This window comes from Amblyomma mixtum, chromosome 2 (genome assembly GCF_055824585.1).
Source record: "Amblyomma mixtum isolate Tamu chromosome 2, ASM5582458v1, whole genome shotgun sequence".
Taxonomy (NCBI): domain Eukaryota; kingdom Metazoa; phylum Arthropoda; class Arachnida; order Ixodida; family Ixodidae; genus Amblyomma; species Amblyomma mixtum.
In genome coordinates, this window is record NC_143013.1 from 267,796,291 (window position 1) to 267,819,092 (window position 22,802).

Sequence of the window (22,802 nt, forward strand, 5' to 3'; positions counted from 1 at the left end):
GACGCTGTTGGTTGCATTTGTTGGACATGAAGCAGGTTGTGCGTCACAGTCATTTTTGAACCATTTGCATGTGGAGCTTCGTACCTGGGTCGCATTGCGCAGCGTTTGATGTGCAGAAGAGGACCAGCTAGCCGGAACCCGTCCGCTGTCGTCACCTTGTGCAGCACAATGTCATTTCTGTATAACTCAAAGGGTTGTCTTCCGACTGTCTTGGAGCAGGAATTGTCTACAGAAAAGTACTTTTAAGCTCATTTCAGCCCAAACATTCAGATTTTTCCTCGTGACCTTTTCAACATATGAAGAATGCAAATGGACTAATGCAGGCTCGAGAAGTGTTTTTATAAAGCGGAGTTGTGGTGATGCTTCTGCAGGTGTGTAAACTGAAAGTACTGTTTGTCGGAAGGAAAAGTTTATTGTTGAATTCTCGCAGAAAAACTGCATTCATCACTTGCTGCCCCAACAGAAGGAGCGTGAGGTAATGGCTGCTTGAACATTGATGGCCGTCAATGAGAGCCCTCGCCAATGTGCCTTCCGCTACTCTGCAGGTGCCCGCCGGAACCTAGAATCCGAAAAAAAAAAAACAAACTAGAAAGAGCTGAATTTCCTCACTGCTTATAAGTAGTAGTAAGTGGTTATTTATTGTGCATTTGATACGGAAGGTAAAAGAATATTTGCTGCCCCGGCATCTGCTATCGCGTCAGGAAGCACCTGAGCTGGGGCAGCGAAATAAAGGATAGCAGGCAGAGAGTAGAAGTGAAAGAAAAGGGGTGAGGGGACAGTAGAAAGGACAGGGGGAGGAGTACACTTTCAATGAATCTATTTACATATCTACAAGGTAAAAAATATACATATATACAGGTCGCGCGCGCGCGTGGAGATCTGGGAGATCGGGCTTATAAAGGCGCAGCATGACATTGAGGGTTGCGCTGCACATATATCGTACAAGGAAGTGCACAACTCACCTTTTTTTTTTATTTCGTGGCCTGCGTGCCTGTTTGGGCAGTTGTCCAGAAATAAAGCTTTTCCTTTCGTCCGTCGAAAACATTTGCTGGCGCCTTTAGTTATCTTCGACAAATCTTCAAGTCGTTTCATGCGGGAGCTTTGTGTCAGAAAGGTTGCCTGCGCGAAGGCATCCATGTCTGCTTGCACATCCAGCAGTCCGAAACAAACCACGTCTCTTTGAACCACGTATTGTGAGCCAGTTTTTTTCACCGTACCACTGACACGTACCGCGTAACAATTCTGGTGTCCTCTTTTTTTTTTTTTAGTTCCGTTGTAAAGATACCTCTGTTTTCATACCTGTGATTCCTTATTACGAAATCTACTTTCTCAATCTGAATACAATAAATCGAAGTTGGTGGTCGACTGATGAGGTCAATCACGTGCCAGCCGAGGCAAGGTATGAGGTCGCAGATGGCCTGCAGCTGCTTTTCTATTAACATGCGCAAGGAAGCGGATACGCTGGAGATTTATGGGTACAGTATGTTCCCTGATGCAGCTGCTAACATGTCTCCAGATGCATTATGCTCACCGTAAGCGGCTCTAAGCCGCTCTCGAAGAACCGCAGTAGATTCGCTGACGTCTCTTTTTCAGCGCGAACCAAAAAATACTGTTGTACGCCCAGCGCAAGTATCGTTTAAATGATATAAAATGTTCATTACCGAGAAAAATATTGCGAAATTTAAAGGTTTACGATAGAAACAGTGCATTCAAGGCCAGACTCTAAGCCAGGCAATCGCGACGTTGACCATGCATGCTTCTGTAAAAACCGCGTTGAACTAATATACACAGCATCGTGCACAGCACTCTATTTCCTGTTGAGCATTGTTTATTATTTTTGTAACTTTCGGTTAGCTAGTTGAAACCAGACATTTCCTTCCATTTTGATCATAATGGGCAGCGAAAATAAAAAGCCGAAGCTTGAAGACCTTCAATGTATCAACATCATCACACAGCAGAAACAACATTTAGAATAAAGGATCAAACTATATCAAGAGACCGTACACATTAAGAAAAGGAATGCTCCAACCTCAGCGAAAAAGCTAGTCATATAGATGCAATGCCCATCACACTCATCGTCATTGAAGCACGGATAACATTGGCTTCAGAGGAATCACGTTACAACAAATAACACATCCTTACTGGTCAGCAGTTGGACTCGACAAATGCCCTATTCTTACTGATTACGAGGTGATCACGTGATCGCGTAATGGCGAATTAATTGAATTGGTTGTTGCGACATATTACTAGCTTTTACAGTGACCGCAGTGCTGACGTCGTAAACTTCGCATAAAGTTACATGCATACGAAGGAAGTCGACAGTCGCCGAAACCAAAGAGCATAGAAAAATGTTTCTGTTTATTTTTAATTTCGGAGTAGATGAAAGGAAAATTCATTGAGTACAAGTGTTGTGAATGTAAGGAATCAAACTGAAAAGAAAAATTCTACTTTCCACTAATATGAGGACAGTAATCTATAAAAGGAATGACAACGCGACCGGCCCAACCGAAGAAACATAAACGAGCACAAGCTGTTCGCAGCAAAGAGCATCTAAAAGCTGCGTAGATGCATGAATGTGGAACAAGCAATATTGAGAAGACATATAGTTGTGAAGTTCTCTTGGAGACATGGTTGCAAAGTTTACGGAAGTGAAAAGTTCCTGTAAATGCCACGGACTTATCGTAATGCCAATATTTCTGCATGTTCGCAGTGTCACGACCAAACTGGCGAAAAGTTCAGGAAGATGCAGCGACATCTGACGTGCGTATCTTTTATGCGGCATTAAAGGCTCTTTAATAAATTTGTGGCTCAGATGTACACAGAAGACTCACTTGAACCGCACTTGCTTATGCCACCTTGCCGAGCTTTCTATTTTAACACGTTTTACATTAGGCGGTGTAGGCGACATGCTGATGCATGACACGCGAGTAAAGCTATCTCAGCCAGAAAAAGATGAAGATGTTGCATATAATGCTACATATAATTTTTCCCTACTGACTACACATACGTGGAAGAGAAGTTTAAGACAACGATGGGCAGCGTAACCATTTCATTTCAGCTAGAGCAAAGTTCACGAGTATTTTACTTTTCTGAAGGGCACGGCTCAAAAAGCGCAAGATCTTATATTTCCCCCACAACCTTGCTGGAAGTGCCGTGCGTTTGTACTTCATTATCTGCGACTATAGAGTAGACGACGACCGGACATACTCAAAGTTTTTTTCTTTCGACGGAAGCAAGCTCTGTCCTACAGGTAACTATACTCTATTATAATCACTACATTGCGTAAATTGAACTAACTCCCTTGCTCGCGGAGATCGAAGATAAAACTTCGGAGTAGAACTTTTGTAACACAGAACTGTCGGCACTCAAAGCTGAGAGAGTAACTGCACATCCGTTACTGCATATGCGTGCTTCCCAAGCTCTGCGCATTACTCGAAAAGCCAGAAAGCTGATAACTCCAGCAACGAGATACGATTGCACGCATGTCGACCTAAGGCTGAAGCCAACCGCCGAACTGCCTCTCAATCTCCCGGGCCACAGCAAGGCACAGCCGGTCGTTGCCCCTCTTCGCCACCACCTGGACAGCAAGGGGCAGTCCGTCCGCCGACTTCATGACGGGACAGACAGTCGCGGGCATCTTGAGGATGTTGAACAGGGCTGTCATGCTCGGCGCGTCGGTGAAGAACAACTCTTGACTGTGGTAGGGCGCCGTGCTCGTGGTAGCCGGCAAGATGAGCACGCCATCCTCTCCCAGGGTTTCTTCAAGGCGGTCGCGGATTCTGTCCAAGGAAGCGAGGTAAGCTTCGGCCTTCTTCCTCGACGAGAACCGAAACCGCGTCATTTTGGACCCGGCCAGCGCTGGTAGGGTATGCCGGCCAGCTCCCAGCACGATCCGCACGAGCTCGGCGAGCACGTTCATACCGCCTGGTCTGAAGTTTTCGGCAGGTGGTATGGGCGCTACGGCGGCGTGCGTCTTCATCCACGTGATGACAACGTATTGAAGCTCTGGCACGTGCAGGCGGCGAACTTCCATGCCATGGTCTTCTCGGAGGCGCGACACGACCTGAAAAAACGAAGAAGCTAAGTATTTTCACGTGCCTCAGAGTTGGGATTAACTGTGCGCTCTTCATTCCTTTGTGCGCTCATGTACCTGGCGATTTTTCACCGACGCGGTGTTTGTTCCCTTTTACGCACTCGTCTATGTCGCAAGCTGCACTTAGCCTACGTGGTCTCTTTTTCTTAGTTTTTTACGCTCCGATTTCGGTTATTTTCGTTCTAACGATGCACACCTCGAAGAGCACATCTTGGATTAAATTAAATTCAAGCAATAACGGACTCCGGACATAAATCGAAGCGTTATTGAAGAAGGCGCTTTAAGAGCACCTTTTATGAACTATTTGCAACTATTCAGGAAGAGCGTCATACTCGTCTGCCTTCCTGACCAGAATGGTAACGTTTACGTAAAGTGATGGCGGCCAGGTCGGCCATATTCGTTTCGCCCGTGCGATTGTACACTCTATAGTGTTCGTCGATAATAGAAACAACTTGATCCAGACTGTACGGATGGAATAAATACGAAGGTGATCTACGCCGCTGACCTACTGTTCCCCTACCACAGTTCATATATTTCGAACAAGACCGAACCAAAACCAAATACGCTACAATATCTGGCCCCTTCGGTCCTGTATCATTCCCCGCCACTCTGTCCGAAGAGTGAGGAATCGTCATACGAGAAAATATTTGTGTTGGTCGGCTGGTACGAAAGCGATACTTCATACAGACGCTGACTGTACATACTTAGGGTGAGCTTCCCACAAGCACTTATCGCGTTACCAGCGCAATGCCTGTAGACATTACTAGGAATTCGGTACAAACGCTTCTAGTTACCCTGTCTGCCACCACGTGTCGCATGGTTCTGTACATTAAAAAAAAAACGTTTTGACATCGTTCGTGACGTCAGAACAAAATAGAATAATCAAGCGGCTGCAGAACAGAACGTGACGCATATCAACTTCGCTAGGCTTAGCGACACTGCCTGGGCACTGTTGCGATCGCCTTTGTCGATATGTGCAGCCGCCGACTTCCTCCGTTCTCGGGAAAAGGAGCGTGGGATCTCCGGACTGAAGACTAGAGGTGATGGGGGCGTGCAGGCCGCCAGCCGGGGCGCTGAAGCGTCGTCGCTACATGGGCTCGGGACGTCGAGCCTCACGCACAACTTTACTGGATTGTGAGATCAGACCAGGGAGGGATCGATTTTTCTGCCCTACCAGAGAGAACTGGATTGCAGATGACAGTAAGCGAGTCGCTTCACGTGCGTAAGTGCCAAACACGGCGAGAGCCAGAAGAATTAGAGAAATGGTGGCTGCAGAGGAAGAAAACCTCCCGTGTAGCTAGCAGTGCAGCAAGGGACGTGAGACGTCAGGTTGAAGCCCGTGCGATGCTTCTAATATTTTGTTGCGAATCCAGTGCTACGCTGTAAAAACAAAAAAAAAGAAATTATCTGTTTACAGAAAAGCTACTCGTAAATTGTTTGCAAAATTGCCTCAAAATTTTGCATTGAATAGCGAAATGAAAACACGTTTTAAGCCTATTTTACCACTGCACTTTTAAACGATGCACTGACTGATTCCACTCGCTGCAGGAATTCTTCACGAGAGTGGCAAAGAGGAAGAAGTTAATAGTAAAAAAATGCACCCTGGCCAATTCCCCGCCGTGGATATATATGCCATTAAGCCTGAGGACATCATCATCATCAGGAGCATCCGTCATTAATGAACGCGCCACGGCGCTGGAAGCGACCAATATTTTCTCATATGACGATTCCTCACTCTTCGAACAGAGTGGCTGAAGGATACAGGACCGAAGGGGCCAGATATTGTAGTGTATTTGGTTTGGAATGCCAGCCCCGCCTCGACAACTTCGAATGGCGCAAACATGGAGACGGCAGCGACTGTCTCTCAAGACCAAGATCCAATAGCGCTAGACGGCGTGCCGGCGCTGAAGGCAGCGCCTCTGTCACTGCCTCCCGATCAAGCAGTATCCGTCTCGCTAGAGAAGTAGCGGCTGAGACGCTGTGATAGAAAGGACTTCGTATTGCCCGAAGGTGGTAAGACGACGTCTAGAGACTGAAGCAACCCTTGGAACCGCGACAAAAGGAGACCTGCCAGTGACTTGTCTCTCTACCAGTCGGTGCCAGGAAGATCTAGGAACGTGCCCAACAGAAGAACAAGGTTGCGAAGACCCAGACGCTTGATGACTTTTTTTACTGGCGTCCACGGTGACCTCAATCATTGCACCCGCTGTAGAAGATCTACTGTGTGCATCAACCGCAGCGGCCGCTGTCCTCCAGATGATCTACCGGCATCGGTTCCAAGCGCTTTCGGGGAATTGTCTTTACCACATGGGACACGTGACTTGCAACAACATTCTTTAAGCGCAGAGGTAACAGACAGGACGCCGATGTGAACAAAATTTGCTGTCGTATGAAGTCGCGTACAAAACTTCCAATGCCGCTACCCTTCCTTTTGCTGTTGAAGATCCGCAGGCTATGGAAGCTTCCCCCTGTGATCGTCACGCCATTGACGACGAGATAGAACTAGAGCAAATAGCAAAGTTTGTATGCTCTTGGACAGGAAGTGGAGTCGACGGAATTGAGACTTCATCAGGAAGGTTTGCGCAGGAGGCAGTCAGACCTCATGAGGCTCACAGCGCCATTTCGCAGCCAGCCACAGGGACAGCTCGAGATGAACCAGCTGGATGCAGAGATGACTGAACGGCGGCAATTGTGGGCAACACCACTGCTCCAGCGGCCATCACTGTCCACTGCGGGCAGACAGCAACGAAGCTTCGGCCTAAATCTGCACGACGACTATAGTACACAGCGGGACGAATCAACAATCACGTAAGGTGAAATCGACACACAGCGATGCTGTAGATCGCATCGTGCTGACTCGAAATGAAGCTAATTTTGTGTCTGTTTTAAGAGGCAAACCTCAAGTGATAGTTATGAAGTCGCCTCCGATAAGAAACTTTGGCTTCGCCGCTTCAACACCTATACATGGTGCAAGTGCCGAGCCCTGGACGCCATTAAGCACGGACTATCAATAGACAGAGTGTATGCGTAAGAAGGTATTCTTGCATCACGGCCTTCTTGCAGCAATGCTCCGTCCATGGTGCCAAGGAACATCCCAGCCCAGTAGACGCCTGTGGCAAGCCTACGGCTCCTTTACGAGATGCAAGGGGTTATACCAAGCTCAAGTGTGAGCCATTCTGAACGGCCAGCTTTATCTCAGTGGGAGCGCCCCGGTCCCAGCACCCCTTACGACTAGCGATGCATCAGACCGGAGGAGTTCGGCTGGGCCTCAGAGCACGGCCTCTGGCAGGACGGATGCACCCCGACGTGAGTGCCGGCGACGTGAAGAAGAGGTACACATGCTGTGCGCAGAGACTGACTTGCTGGTAGAGGTGCTAGATGTGCTTGAAGCTGCGACGGGCGGTCCGCAAGCAGAGGAAAGAAAAGGCCAAGACGGTGGCTTCCGCTTGTTGGCCGGCCGACGGGTGCCCTAGGGACGCGGCTGGAGGCAAAGGTCAGCGTCGGTCTTCCGGTGTCTTACAGAGAGCATTCTGCGCAGGCATGCTCCGGCGCTGATAACACCACCTTCACATGTGTAAAGCACCACTATCCAAGTTTAAATGAATGCCTGCAAATTAGGCATAACCCCCACCCCCTCCTCTTCTGCCTGCGTTCTTGGTTGCTGTACAGCCTTACCCTAAAGTAGAAAGGACAAAAGGTTTTCTTCTGCGGCGTGCTTTTCGTCTTAGGTGATACGCGCCTTCGTGATTCCAAATTCCTGAAATTAAGATCGTCTCTAACCATGCCCCTGGGAAAATCGGCACTTCCACTGACACTTACTAGTAATACTTGCGCAGAGAAAGGCACTGACCTGCTTGACAGCCCGGCGAGCCTCGGCCGTGACGCGGCTGAAGCAGCGGCTTCCTTCGGTTTCCGTGAAGTACACCCTGACCGCCTTCAGGTTTACCTGCACAGGAAACAAGCTCACTTGGAGGCGCTCAGCTTTACACACTTCTCAACACTTTCCGCGGGGCCGAGGAGCGCAAGCAACCGCTCCGTAAGAGCACATGTCACTCGGTGACGTGCGTGTCACGTGACCAGTTCTGTGGCGCCTGCATTTCAGTGGAGAGCCACTGCAGAAAAGGGCACTTAATAAGGGATATGTAAAATTCTGCAAGTGCGCTATCCCCACCCATAGCGCCTCTCCTGTAACCCACGCAGTTTTTCATAGAGAAGTCGGCCATCTTGTCGTTGGCAACGTAGTTATGTACAGGCACGCCATCGAATGATGTGTGCTGTTCGCAGGCTTTCTTCGGCCGCGCAGTTTCGGTTTAACGATCTCGAAGACTGACAGTTGCTCTGTGCATTGCAGTGTCTGAACGCAGTCGCGGTGTTGGAAGTCCAAAAACTGATATGGATAAGTAACTGAAAGCCAGCTCAACATCTCTAGCTACAATGAGGCGCCAGCAGCAAGAGTTGAAAGTGAACTGTTTGATTTTAGTTTAGGCTATAGTTTGTAAATGTTCATTTCGGGTGAAACAGCGCAAACAGACGAAAGAGAGGAAAGGAACAGAAACACACAGACGATCGCTCGTCTCCCTGTTCATTTTCTATATTTCGTCCGTTTGCGCTGTTTCACCCAAAACGAAAAATTTAGTCAGGAAGTTCACCTATCAACACGCTCGCTTGTTTCCTGACATCCGCAACTACTAACAGCATTATGGCGAAGAAGTCATCGCTTTACCTCGAAAAACGGTATAAGTGCTATAAAAACGTTCCTGAAACGCCTTCTTTATAAAGCAATATGAAACGGAGAAACAATAGCACGGTCATTGCTATAGTGTGCGACGGACTTTTTCTTCTCACGGTGTCATTCTCCGTTTCAACGCGCGTTATATATATGTACGCACCTGGTCATCTAACTTGAGCCGATGAGCTGCACCTCCTGCAAGAATTTTAACAAGCAATGCGAGGTCTTCCGAAAACCTCGCCAGGGGGCCCACGCAGAAGGATTCGCCCAAGGATTGCCCGACGTCTGGAAACAGGCCGCCGTTTGGCACCACTCCTGTGGGTAGAGTTGGGGAACAGCAGCGACTTACAAGGCCTCGACAAGCGAATGCATTCGTGTGCGGAAATGCGGCATGTAGTACACAAACCAAATCAATTTGCATTGACCAATAAAAAGATGTCGATGTGCGCGGACAAAAATTTTATGCAAAGGTATTTTGAATTGTGAACAGCACATATGCGCGAAAGAAACCTAAAACAGCGTATTTCTTAGGAAATAATAAAACCGTTGCGTAAAATCTACACAAAGAAAAAAATCACATATTATAGCAAGGAAAATGTAAGCAATCTACGCAAAGAGACAAAAATTGCACGAATGTATGCAACACAAACAACTGTTCCTAACACAGACTAATTAATGAAAAGAGTTCATTATACGGCAGTGTTTACTGGCCATAACTGGCTTGTAGTTTGTATTAGTTGAGTATCAGCTATCGCCTGTCAGCGATTGTAATTATAGCTTTGGATATCTTAACTTTGCAAGTGTTAATAGGTATAGCCTGCCTGCCCTGATTCCCAATTTGTAGCGTCGTGTTCATGCCAGTACGTAGCTTTGAAAAGTGAATCACGCTGCTTCGAAAGCGTGGCAAACGAGAGCATCAGTACGCTACCTAGACAATGTGTCACGCTTTTGAGTTACGTGTTTTTATGCGTCCTAAGAAAAGCTTTAGTGCCGCACTGCGGGGTTTGAGGTTGTGCTGTTCTAACATGCATCCTCAAATGGTCGCGTCAAACTTCTGTTTTGAAATGAAACTTCCGGACTCAACATTCACGTGAGACGCCCTGTATATGCACGCACGAGCGCGATACTATGTGACACATAGCGCGATCACTCCGAAGAGCTATACATAGTTCAGCACCGCGAAGGGAAAGCACGGTCGAAAGGGGAGAGAGTGTGAGGCGACGCAGGAGGGGAGGGAAGACGGCTTTACTTTTAAGGGGAAAGCCTTTAATGCCTCATCGTTGTCGACAGAAGTTTGTAAGCAGAGGTGTCACACTTTTCGGTTGGTCGAAATGGTTATGACGTCAGATTGCGCGGATTCGAAGTAATGAAGTCACCCACGTATGCTTCACGCTCCCTTTTGGAGCAGACGACAACTAATAAAATAGTCGTCGTCCGCTCCGACAGGGGGCGTAAGGCGTCCGTGGGTGACCACATTACATACCTCATTACTGCGAATAGAACCATGGATACAACCGAACTCATCGAAGCAGAGAGAGAGTCGGGCTAAAGAAGCAGTCAAAGTCGGCAGTCAAAGTGTGTAGTCAAATAAAGCACTAGTACAGCACAAACAGTCTCGCAGTCAGTGCCAAACAGTGCGCCAGGAAAGGCTTTCGCCTTGCAGCACTTTAGAGAGCCAAAGTGCCCCTGAATTTTTTAGATCGGTGAGGGTCCTTATGTATAATGGCGTGTCTATAGCGCCTTCCTTTGAACGCTCGTAGACGGGCGTGATTAGAGTCGCAGAAGGATTTGTCGCATACACAAAGTGAAGCACAGAGCGCCAAGTCATGGAAGGGCGTTGATGAACACGCATGTAACAACGATCGCTCTCAAGGCATCCCTGGCGTTTACCAGCAGTGGGTTTGTGGCCGAAGATCCCGCAGTAGGCAGCCGGAATTCGCACACTCCCTGCGACGTCCGTTCCCAGCCCCATCAGCGAGCCCGCTGACGCCAGAAGACTGCATTCGCCACCTGCATTGTTCGCCGTTTGTTAATAAGGCGTTTCAACGTTCCGAAACCTGGTGCATGAAGTCGTGCTTGAAGAACAAGCCATTAAAAGATACGACGGACAGGAGGGCTGCATGCACGGGGAGAATGGACTAACTGTGCTTTGCAGAAAAACTGCGCTCCACCCACCCATCTCCCCGGCAAGGCTAACAGATCATGCGCAGCTAGAGCAGCAAACAACAACAATAAAGATGAAAATGATAGTGGGGACACTGAAACATTCGGAAAATCTATCCCCTGTCGAATAAAAATCATGCGTCCAACCCGGGTGTCAGTCATATATTTGGCTCGTTCCCTCATCAAACATGAACCAACTGGCTTAGTTCTCGACCATTCTGCATGAATACAACTCTGCAGCTGATATTAGGAGACATTTCATGATTTTTTTAATGTGGCCCGCGTAATAAAATGGCGCATATTTAATGTCCACTTTCTGCTGTACTCAACCTGCCGTCATGTAAAGTCCTTCACGTGCAACTGCCCGCAAGCTCTTTCGGGAGCTCGAGATAGTTCTGTGCAGTCTAAGTGGTGGGGGCCTCTGGATTGGCGTTTGGACGATGCACGCTGCACGGCTCACCGCTGCTTCCTCCGGGCACACGGCGTGTGTCGTGCGGGTTGTTCGTCCGGCCGTCCACCACGTTGTTGGCTTCTCCCCACATGCACAGCTCGGGCACGTTGGTCAGCACCAGCGGGATGGCCCCAGCTTGTCTCAACAGCGCCACCGACGGGGCGTCTTCCTCGGCACGTCGCCCGTGCCACACCAGCGAGCCGGCATCGTGCCGCATGCCTGAATGTGTGACAAGGATAGAGAGATGACGGGGAGCTTGTTTGGACATGCATGCGAAAGAAGCCAACCCAATGGATACTGGACCACTCGTGGACATCCCATGAACGTCCTAAACGTCCACAAGCCCGTGTCACATTAGCGAGCCGGCGTCGTGCCGCATGCCTGAAGGTGTGACAAGGATAGAGAGATGACGGGGGCTTGTTTGGATATGCATACGAAAGAAGCCAACCCAATGGACACTGGAACTCTCTTGGACATCCTATGAACGTACTAAACATCCACAGGATGTCAAAGGGAGTTTCAGTACTCATTGGGCAACAGTAGATGTGAGCCATATGTGGCGCTGCTGAACATTTCCAAGGTTAACCAGCAAGTAACGTATGCATGTCCAACATTCTCCGACAAGAATTTTGAAAATTAGAAAAACGTAAAATCTCTTATGGAAATACTGAACGTAATGGCCCATTCTGCCAATATGTAGCAAAATCTTTCTTTTAAAGTGTTTATCGATCGCATCGAACAGTTAAGACTGCAATAGAAAACTAATGGGAAACGCTTTTGACGATAGTAAAACGTCAGTAGAAACAAATTCAAGACTGCCGTCGGTGACCTGCGGGCATACTGATTGTTAAGGTGAAATCTTGCATTATACGAAAAAATTGTGTTCATCAATGGTTTATCGCTAAGAAATGCTTTTGTACAGAATTGTTGGGTATTACCGTCGAAAGTAGAAGGCGAGAAAGCATGCATCGCCGTAGCTCAGTTGGCAGAATTCTGCGCGCAACACGCGGAAGTCATGGGTTCGGGTCCCACTGGCTCAATGTGGTTGTCATTTTTTCCCTTCATTAGGATTAGCTCCTAGCTGTATTTATGAATCTGGCTTTTGTAATCAGCGCCAGTATTTTAAGAGATCGACACCTTTTTTCATGCTTTCTTGACATCAACTAAGGTTTACTTTTCTGTACCTTATACGCTGGAGGTGGAAATTATAGACTTATTCATTCTCGTCTAGAAATCATTACGGGGCTGCAACTGAAATGTATCTGCACGCAAAACAGAAAGAAAGAAAGAAAAAAAACATTCCTTCGCTGAACTGAACTCCGGAAGATTGAAGCCGTCTTACAGTTGTTGTTGTTGTTAGTGGCTACTTATTGGTAATAAAAAATAAAAATTCCAGGAACAGATGTTGCTAGCCGCGGCATCTACCATCGAAGCCTGAAGCACCTGAGCTGCGGCTATCGGGAATAAAAGGACAGGGCGAAGGAAAGAAAGGGGGGGAGCGATAGAAGAAAGGATAGGGGTAAGGCGGCAATATACACTACGTACAAATACAGGATATTCTTACAGTTTCTCTTCTCTCTTTTCAGGCGTGTTAATTAAGTGCAGTTTTTCTTTTCTGTTTTTCCTAGGGAAGATTTCTGGTGCTGTTACGAATTTACACCACTGACAGCGACTCCTTGAAGCATGCGCTATGCATAACCGTTGACAGCGAGAGCGTCATGCCCACCTGGTAGCTCCAAAATTAAAATATTCCATTTCGAACAACTGCAGAGGTTCGGATTTCACAAGAATTTTTGAGAGATATTACGGACCGCTTTTGGGGGTGGTCTGGGAGTGGGAAAAGAAGGTTCGTTTTTCAATCGTGGGTAAGCAGCTACATGGGGCGCCTAATGTAGCTTTTAATGCTAGTCAGCATTCCTTTCTGAAAAGCGTTTTGCGGGAAATAAAAGTCGCAGGGATTTAGCGTAGGGAATCCGAGTAGTCGTGCGAAAGCATGAGTTCATTCTTCCATTGAAGCAGACACTTAAGCTCCTCCTTAAGGTTATGAAGCTGTAGCCTTAGCGTGTTAATGCCTGTATATATGCACAATTGGCCATTCTCTACTTAACATTTATACATGGCGGCGAGTCCTCATACCACTACCAGCGCAGTGGCGCAGCGGTTAAGCGATGCGCTACTGCACTGGCAGGTGGCTGTTTCTATGTTTCTAAGGGTCACCTATTATTTCTCGCTGCGTCGACACAAAATTTTGTATGAATGCTTGCTACATGTCAAGTACTCCGGACTAGTAATCAAATGAACCCTACCGGTTTCAAGACTACTAGAATTAGCAAGCAGATTTCACGCTGCGTTTCGTTTACTTCTAGGAAATTGCAGGGTCACACCTTTTACGGCGATGCTGTTTTTGACGCTGAATGGCAGACCCAGCAGCGGCTTCTTCTGGCTCAATTGGTGCTCACTGATGCCACCAGAGGACACCAGCTGGTCGGCCTCCTCAGCCTCCCGGAGCGCTTCTTCGAAGCGATCCTCCACTGCAGCATTGATGACGGGCTGCACCTCGCGGATGCGTCTGATATACGCCGAAACCAGCTGAACACTTTTGACCTGTAAGAAACAACAAGAGATGGGGCGGGTCAGCGTTTTGTCATGTGCGACAGCATTTGGGATGGGAACCAAGGCATTTAACCACCGAGCCCATACGGGGACTATTCTGCTTGCATGTAAACAGGGCTTGTTGCTGAAGTTATCATAGCGGCACTATCTTTTCTATTGTTTCAACTCTTTCTCTTGGCCATTTGCTGTGCGGTGTCATTTCAGGTACACTACTCCGGCCTTCCTTTCCTCCTCATAGTCGTATCCCGCCTCCCCGTATCGAGAAACTCAAAAGAAAACTTTATATCGTCACAACAGAATTTTTGTAGTTATTGGCTACGAGCTTGAAACAACCACAGAAATTTTGGTAGCAGCAAGAAAATTTTTTGTAGTCGTGGGCAACTCTTTGTCTCGGCGACACAACCACAGAAACGTACAGAAAAATTCTGCAATACTAGAGAAAAATCTGTCGTTGCAATGAAATGATGAAACGTTTTGTCGGCTCTACGGATATGCTGGACCGCGCTGCCAATCGTTCCGTCGTGAAAGCTCCATGACGACCTCTAGGAAACGAAACGAAAAATAATTGCTGCTGAAGCCGCTTCACTAATTCTCGCTGATCTGCAATGCGATTCATAGGCTTATTTCAGTCTTAAAGTATTGGGATACCATCAGTATTAAAGTACTGCGATATCGAGCCTCGAGGGAAAAGAGCGATAAGGCCCTGAGAGAGCAGGCTCAACTGACCGTTGAGCCTGTGTTGCGGCTCACGCGGTGTTCTATCCCACGAACTCTCCCTATTTGGGCGTCATAAAAGAACTCGCCGCCCTTGTCGTTCAGCTGCTGATCTCAAGGTCGTGGGTTCGATCCCGGCCGTGGAGGCGGTGTTTCGATGGAGTTGAGATACAAAAGCGCCCGTGCGCTCTGCGATGTCAGCGCACGTTAAAGAACCCCTTACAAAAAAATTCTTTAGATAGTCTATAGACTGTCCATAGACTTTTGTCTATAAAGTCTATAGGCAAACTCTAGATAACAGTCTGTAGGCAATACAAATCCTATAGATGTCTACAGACTGTCCATAGACTTTTGTCTATAAAGTCTATAGGCAAACTCTACAGAACAGTCTATAGGCAATAAAAATCCTATAGATGTCTATAGACAATCTATAGATTTATGGCCATACACGTTTAGTAGACTCTTGTCTACAGACAGTCTATAGACCATGAATAGACAAAAAGAAATATCTATAGGAAGGCAATGGAGGCTATAAGAAGTCTATATAGACTGCCTATAGACCTGTTTTATAAGGGCCGTGGCTGAAATTAATCCGGCGTCCTTTACTACGACGTTCCTCACAGCCTGAGTGGCTTCGGGATGTGAACACCCCACAGTCCGCAACTCTTAACTCGTCGGAACATTTTTTTAACATTGGAATGCCTAATACGTCCTCATTTTCTCATTCCAGGAACAGCACATTCCGTGCTCGCCCATTTTTGCCCGTCGGTTCATCCGTCCAGAAGACATGGCCTGAATTTGCCAGACACTGTGAAATATATATGACAGACGGCCCTTCCAAAGAGAGGCAGGGGTGGTCAACGTACGAGAGGGTACCCAAAAGAATCCGAACTAATTTTTTTAATCGGCAGAGCTTCTGTGGTACCGCGTTTTGCCACTAGGAGCGCATAGAACGAACATTCCAGAGTCACTAAGCCGAGTGCCGTCGCTGAAGGAGGTCAGACTAGATTAGGCAGAGTTTTAGAGTGACGACTGTTTTGTGTGAGTGTCGTTTTTGCAATGGCTGATTTTCGTGAACAGCGTGCGCCGGTGAATTTCAAATTTTTTTTCTCGGAAAAAGTGGAACGGAAACTCTTGAAATATTCAGAAAGACGTTCAAGGACGATACTATGGGAACAACTCAAGTGTTCCTGAATTAAATCCTGAATCAAAGCAACAATCATAGCAATGGAAAACTTCAAATTCACCTCGCCTCAAGAAAGCTCGTCAGGTGAAACCAAACCTCAAAACAATGCTGATTTGTTTTTTCGACGTGAGAGGAGCCGTCCATTCAGAATTTGTTCCGCAGGGTCAGACAGTTAACCAGGCTTTCTACTTGGATGTTTTGAAAAGATTGGGCAACAGTGTGCGGTGGAAGCGGCCTGATTTGTGGCAGACGGATGACTTTCCACCATGACAATGCCCCTGCTCACACAGCAATGTCTCTGCGACAATTTTGGACCAAAAATGGCATGACCCCTGTTCCTCAACCCTCATACTCACCCGACCTTGCCCCGTGCTACTTTCTTTGTTTCCTAGATTGAAAAGACAGGTGAATTGAAAGCGTTTCGCTGATGTTGCTGTGGTGACGGAAAAAACGACGGAGGGACTGTCAAGCATCACAAAAGATGAATTTAAACAATGTTTTGAAAAATGGAATGAAAAATTCCACAAGCGTATCATTGCAAGTGGAGAGTACAAGTGGAGAGTACTTTGAAGGGGATTGAAGGTCTGTGCTTAAAATGTGAACAAATAAGTTCAAACAAAATTAAGTTCGGTTTCTTTTGGGTACCCCCTCGTATATAGCCATTTAAGTTTTCCATTTTGCTCGATCCTTTCAGACAACCTGTGCCGAAGGTCGTGTCCTGAACAGTCTCATCAAAATAGAATTTTCAGCTGTGCATAGTCGACGATTCCTTTAAACTAACTACATATACGTGTGAAGTATTTGTGTTTACGGTATACTCGTAGCGACAGTCAAGGGGGAAGCGCCGGTGCCAGCCACCTGCTAACGTCATCCCAGTAAAAGAGAGCTGTAAAGAAGCGCTTGAATCGGAACGTGAACTCACCTCGCCCTTTCTGATGGCGGCAGCGAGGGAAGCAGCTGAGCGCAGGAGAAGGTCGTCCTTTGCCGCTGGTAACGGCTTAGGCCTTCTCCATGCGAACCACAGGTGGAAAAACAGCCTTGTGGCGTTGCACCACACGTAGACGAACAACTCCACCAGCACTGCCGCCCATTTCATGGCGAAGGGAGGCATCCTCCAGGCAACGGCTGTTGTGATCAGTTGAGGTCAACCTTTCTAATGCAGTTGTGGAAGGAAGAATCTGCAGTGACAAAGAAATCAGAACTGCTCTGCACTTCAAGAGTCATCTATAAGCGTAATAACATCGCCTGAGAGCGTGGAATGACAGTTATGACTCCCATTGATGAAAAAAACAAAAACTTGAGTTTACTGAGATTTTGACAATACAGTGTAGGAACGGAGAAAAATTTGCGGGAAGCAAATTTTGAGGCGCCCTGCATATTTACAAAATAGCATAGATGTACAATCGGGGACAAAAGTGGTATATTCCACGCAGCGGGACCCCGGAGCACCGAAAAACTGCGTTGCAACGCCATCTACAGGCGACATCTGGGATCGAGACATCCAATGCATGACCTTTATTATCAGCAGGCATGTCGCTTGGCTCGTTTCAATGTTTCCTGCTTTAGCTCGCCAAAATGCCGCAGTCTTCCGTTGCTCCGGCTCCCGCCGCGTGGAGTATACCACTTTTGTCCCTGACAGTACGTGGTGTCGTTACCGAAATCCCGTGTTCTTCTACGCCATAAAATACACAAACTGCGTCTGCATTCGCTGCATTAGAAATGTGAGCAGCGCCATTTTATAAATGTTTCATGCGGGAAAGCCAACTTAACAAGCTTGCGAATGCGTATTTTTGACGCTCAGTATTTCTAACCACAATGGCAATTCAGAAAATTAAAAACTGGGCCCGCCTTCAATGGTGACGACCTTAAATTTCGCAGAATAATCTTGTGGCCTTAAAGCAAAAATTAAAAAGTTGATTAGTTAATATTAGTTGATTAATCGTCCATAAGTTGAGCTTTGTCCCGTACATAATGTCGGCCTTGATGCAAAATCCAAATGCACAAAGCAGCCCTCACTGCTTTTAAAATAAAAATGTGTAAACGTCAAAAAGAATATTATTCAGCGACATAACTTTAATTCCATTATAAACGGCTCAGATGCAGCCCACGACCACATCTTATTGGCTTGAGAACGAACCATAACACTTTTCCAAAAATTCAGGGGGCACTTTGGCTGTCTAAAGTGCGTAGAGGCGAAAGCGTTTTCCGCACCACTTTCAGTGCTTCTGTGGCACTGGTGGCGTCACATGTAATTGAGTACTAATTACTAAGTGATGACAAATCACTAATTAATGGTTAATTAGTGATTAATGTCTTAATACTAATTAACTGCTAATTAAGCTTAAGCTTAAGCTTCGCCTTTAGGAGTGGAACGCGACAGCGTGTTGTAGCGCTGCCAGGGAGTCCACGGAACGCCACCACCCGTTCGGCGCGATGCCTTGCCGTTTCAACGCAACCGTTTTTGAGGAAAGGAAATGGCGCAGTAAATCTCTGTCATCTCGGTGGACACCTGAACCGCACCGTAGAGGAACGGAGGAAGTGGGAGTGAAAGAAGAAAGACGATGATGGCCCGTAATGAAGGAAATGAAAATTGTATTTGAGGAAAGAAAATTACGCAGTAACTGTCTCACATATCTCGGTGGACACCCGTCAAAATTCAGGGGGGGGGGGGGGGGGGGGCACATTTTTGACCTAGTAGTAGTAGTAGAAACTTTATTGATTTATAAGATTTAGCCTGCGGTGGAGGTCTTCTTCAAGTCTTCTCTTCAAGTCTTGAGGTTGCCTCCTTAGCCTTGGGTGGTCCCCTAGTCCAGGGCTCCACTGAGTCTGGCCACCTCGCTTGCGTGTGCTATGAGTGCCCTTTGGGCCTCTAGCTCGCAGCTGGTGAGCCGGCTCTCCCATTGCTCCGCACTTGGTGTGTCGTGTTTGTGGAACGATATGTTTCTGTCGCATTCCCATGTTATGTGGTATAGTGTTGGCCTCGCTTCGCACCAAGGGCATGTGGCGCGGTATTGTGTCGGGAACATCTTGCTTAGTATATATAAGTTGGGGAAGGAGCCTGTCTGTAGCTTCCGCCATTTTGCGGCTTCTTCCTTGCTTAGCTCTTTGTGTGGTGGGAAGCATTTGTATCTTAGCCCCCTGTATAAACTTAGTGTTTCAGAGTACCCAGCCCCTAGGCTAGTCCAGAGCTCCTCCGGGGCTTGTGACCCCCCAGCTCGGATAGTAAGCCCTCGAGCTAGTTCGTCCGCCCTTTCGTTGCCCCAGACCCCCGCGTGGCCTGGTATCCAAATTATGTTATGTTTCTCTCTCCTCCCCGAGGGTGTCCCCTCGCTGAGGATCCTGAGTGTCGTTTTGCCTACCCTTCCTTTTGTGTAGTTTCGACACGCTTCTTGTGAGTCTGTTAAAATATTCAAGGGTCTCCCCTTTCTATCCCCTTCCCTCATTGCTAGGGCTATCGCTATCTCCTCCGCCTCTGCTACATTTGATGCCCTGGCCGTGAGGCTCGTTATGTGTTCTCCCTGGTGGTTGACGACTACCGCCACCATTTTATGTCCTCGTTCACCATAGTACGGGGAAGCGTCGGTGTATACCGTGCTGTCCCTGTGCCCTATTGTTTTTTCATAGTATTCTGCTCTGGCTCTCCTCCTGCTGGCATGGAGGTTTGGGTCCATGTTGCGGGGGATGGGTTGTACGCTTATGTTTCTTCTTAGTGCGTCTGGTATGTTTGCCCTGTTGTTGTGTTGGTTCTCCGTCTCCCGACCCAACCTAGTCAGAAGTGCTCGTCCGGTTCTTGTGTCGCTGAGTCTTTGAAGTTGTGCCTTTATTTGGCATTCACTCAGCTCTTCAAAAGTGTTGTTTAGCCCTAGTTGCATTAGCTTCTCGTTGGACGTGTTCCTTGGTAGATGTAAGGCTATCTTGTACGCTTTGCGAAGGATAGCTTCTGCTTGCTCTCTTTCAGCTTTGATGGTTACATGGTATGGTAGTGAGTATGTTATTCGACTGACTATCAGGCTGTTCACCAGTCTGATTGTGTCTTCTTCCTTCATGCCATGCCTTTTGCTGGCTACTCTATTTATCATTCGGCCTACTTTGACCTAAAGTGTGGTCACTGATGTGTGGATAAGATGTTAAGCTTCGCCTCTAAGAGTGGAACGCGAGAGCGTCTTGCAACGCTGCCAGGGAGTCCATAGAACGCCATCGCCCATTCGGTTCTACGCCTCGCTCGTCGGTAAATTGGTTTTTGAGGAAAGGAAATGTATTTCTCTCTCATATCTCGGTGGACACCTAAACCTCGCCGGAAGGGAAGGGAGGAGGATGGCAGTGAGCGAAGACACCGTATTCACTAGACGTGCCTTTATTCATTCCAAACCATCGAGCTGGAATGGCGGAGTGGATAGCATGCTCGTCTCGCACTCCGAAGACCGGGGTTCGATTCCCGAGCTCGACCAATTTCTTACTAGGCTTTATTTATATGGCCTGACTAGAGAAGTTAATTAGGCTAATTGGGTAATTAAGCAATTAACTAAGCTCAGTCCTACTTACTTGGAGCATCACTATATATGGTTCCTTCAATTGGTTGCATGGTTACTAGCCAAAGTACAATTGGCCCCGTTTGAAATTGGCGCACTGTGACGTCACGACCTTTTCGACCAACTGAAAAGCGTGACATTCTCTGTCGACAACTGCTGCTTACAACGATGAGACATTAAAGGCTTTCGCCTTAAAATTTCCTTTATGAAAAAAAAATTCAGCAGTACAAAACACAGCAAATTCAGCGAAGTTCACCAATAATAGGCATGCAGGTAAGAAGAAATTTTTTTCGTTTTCTTTTTTAAATATTCATTCTAATAACGTCAGACAGCAGCTATTTTGGGAATTTTCGAAAGAAATACGGTTTCTTTCCTGTCTTAGAAAATTTCGGGATTTTAAGAATACATTTAGTGATAAAAAAAAACACTGATCTCCCAGTATCTGGCTAAATTTCCAACTAAAATTATACGCCATAAACAACATTCTTTTCAATATTTGGCTGCCAGCTGCGTACATTAACATTTCAAGTAAAAATACCAAGCCTAATTAGTTTGGTAGCAGTATTTATTAGCTTGTAATCCAGAGGATAGTACAGGAATTTTTTTTTTTCGAGAAGAAAAACATCTTTAAATTTCAGTCGACACTACGCTGCCCACGATTTCATACGTCCTCGTCGCTGCATTGCAGGTTGGCGCGATGACATTGCGAAATTTCGTGTATGCTTTCACTACTGCACCTGAGAGCACTTTGGGTGCAACATGGAAATGAAATTCTTCCTTCCCTCTCTGTATTTAGAGCATATAGAATCTTTCGAACGAATCCTAAACCTGTATCTCGTATCGAAATTAGTTCTGGCGTAATGTGGTATCCCATCCACGGACACTTTGCTGGGAAGATCGAGCAACAGCAAAAGCGGCAGCGAGTAAGCGGCTTTCGATCGCCACGCCCGAGCAAACCTCTTTGGTATGGCCTCCGTGATCAAACCAGTTTCTATCCCGGAGGCTATAAGTTTTGATCTTACAAACCCAGATGGCGCTAGGAGCAGGTGGTCTGCGACGCAGTTGAAGGTGGCCGCTTTCAGCCGCCGAACGGCATATTGAATCAATTTACCGTAAACATAAAAAAACCTACCATCAACTAAACTATAGTGAGGAACCATTAAAATCATCCTAACAAGTGTAAAGCTACCTAAGTTGATATGGCCACATTTTAAATTGACGTAGGCCGCACAGATTAGCGACATCTATAGGCTAATAAAGCAACCAATGCTCGAAACGCACGAGAAACCTGTGCACTGAAAGAGAAACGTTCAATGTTGTGCTCTAACCATTTTGGCGCGCTCTTTAACGAGCTTAACGAGCGGCTATAGATCAAGACGCTCAGGCGTTGAATAGCCAAGCTTAAGCTTCGCTTTACGGGCACGCGCTACACGGCGCTATTGCTTCTGCACCTAGCATTTATACGCTTGTTCAGCTGCAAATGCGTGTCAAGGCCGCCTCACCCTCGCTCTCCAAACTGGTCCAGCGAAGGCCGCTCGGAAATCCTGACCGTGACGTGCAACACCGCGCGGCAGACAAACGGTCAGGGAAGAGTTTCGAGGTTTCGAGTCGAGCTCCGCCTGAAAGACGACTCAGCAGTTACGGCTCATCGATCTCGCATCGACTGATTGGAAACAGTCAAGCGTTTATAGTGCGTGATCCTTATAGTTTTAGAATAAACAAATAGGTTATCGGTTTCGATCGCTTTCTAATGGCCATGCACTTGAAATTCGAACCCTTTTCTATAGCCCTGTGATCATTAGCAGCCCACAGATGTCATCAAGCTGTCATGCAAATAAGCGCGTACGTCCGATTGGATGCAAGAATTTACAGTCAGTGCTCAGCTGTTACGTTCTGCCCATTGTGCTATTGTTTAAGAGTAGTCTGAAGAAAATTTTGCTCACCTTATTCAACTAAGGGCGGTGCCTATCTTGCTGCGCACGCGCAAACGCCGCGCAGAAACTCCTCCTCAGCTGTGGCTCGTGTACGTGACCAGTGGGCCACTCGGCGCACTCCCGTTCGGGCGTCGTACATGTAGGAAAGTGTGCGAGGGCGCTGCGAGCGAATTCGCTCGCCGAGGGCATGCACGTCAAGGCGCGTTTTATGCCTCAGTTGTTTTACGCTCATTACTACTTTAATTAAAACATAACGTAGATATGAAATGTTTTATTATTTTTTTTTAAGTTTCGTAAGGCTCGATTGCAACATGGTGGATAAGATAAACGATTAAAAATTAACCATAACCGTTATTTGTGTCCGTCGGGACCAACAAATTTACAATACAT

The 22,802-nt window shown here is 47.0% G+C and overlaps 1 protein-coding gene across 2 annotated transcripts; it reads right to left on the minus strand.

Annotated features, from left to right (window-relative positions):
* Positions 1–1,810: 1,810 nt before the first annotated feature.
* LOC149363908 (fatty-acid amide hydrolase 2-A-like) lies at positions 1,811–22,516 on the minus strand. Of its 2 annotated transcripts, none has more exons than XM_089569996.1 (8): positions 22,422–22,516; positions 16,872–17,127; positions 13,821–14,040; positions 11,446–11,655; positions 10,713–10,832; positions 8,983–9,137; positions 7,944–8,039; positions 1,811–4,063 (listed from the first exon to the last, which is right to left on the minus strand). In XM_089569996.1, the coding sequence occupies exons 2-8, from the start codon at positions 17,058–17,060 to the stop codon at positions 3,491–3,493; spliced, it is 1,563 nt and encodes a 520-aa protein (XP_089426122.1). In that variant the 5' UTR covers positions 17,061–17,127; positions 22,422–22,516; the 3' UTR covers positions 1,811–3,490. The 2 variants fall into 2 exon arrangements, with proteins under 2 accessions (XP_089426122.1, XP_089426123.1); XM_089569997.1 differs by lacking the exon at positions 22,422–22,516 and adding an exon at positions 21,981–22,077.
* Between the last annotated feature and the right edge of the window lie 286 nt (positions 22,517–22,802).

What these genes read in the sequence shown, in the direction of transcription:
- LOC149363908 (XM_089569996.1), bottom strand. Translation starts at nt 17,060, where the DNA reads ATGCCTCCCTTCGCCATGAAATGGGCGGCAGTGCTGGTGGAGTTGTTC. An exon ending in GGCTCAAGTTAGATGACCAG is followed by an intron (nt 8,040 to 8,982) that starts GTGCGTACATAT and finishes TTTCCTGTGCAG; the next exon opens with GTAAACCTGAAGGCGGTCAG. An exon ending in CTCGCCGGGCTGTCAAGCAG is followed by an intron (nt 4,064 to 7,943) that starts GTCAGTGCCTTT and finishes TCGTTTTTTCAG; the next exon opens with GTCGTGTCGCGCCTCCGAGA.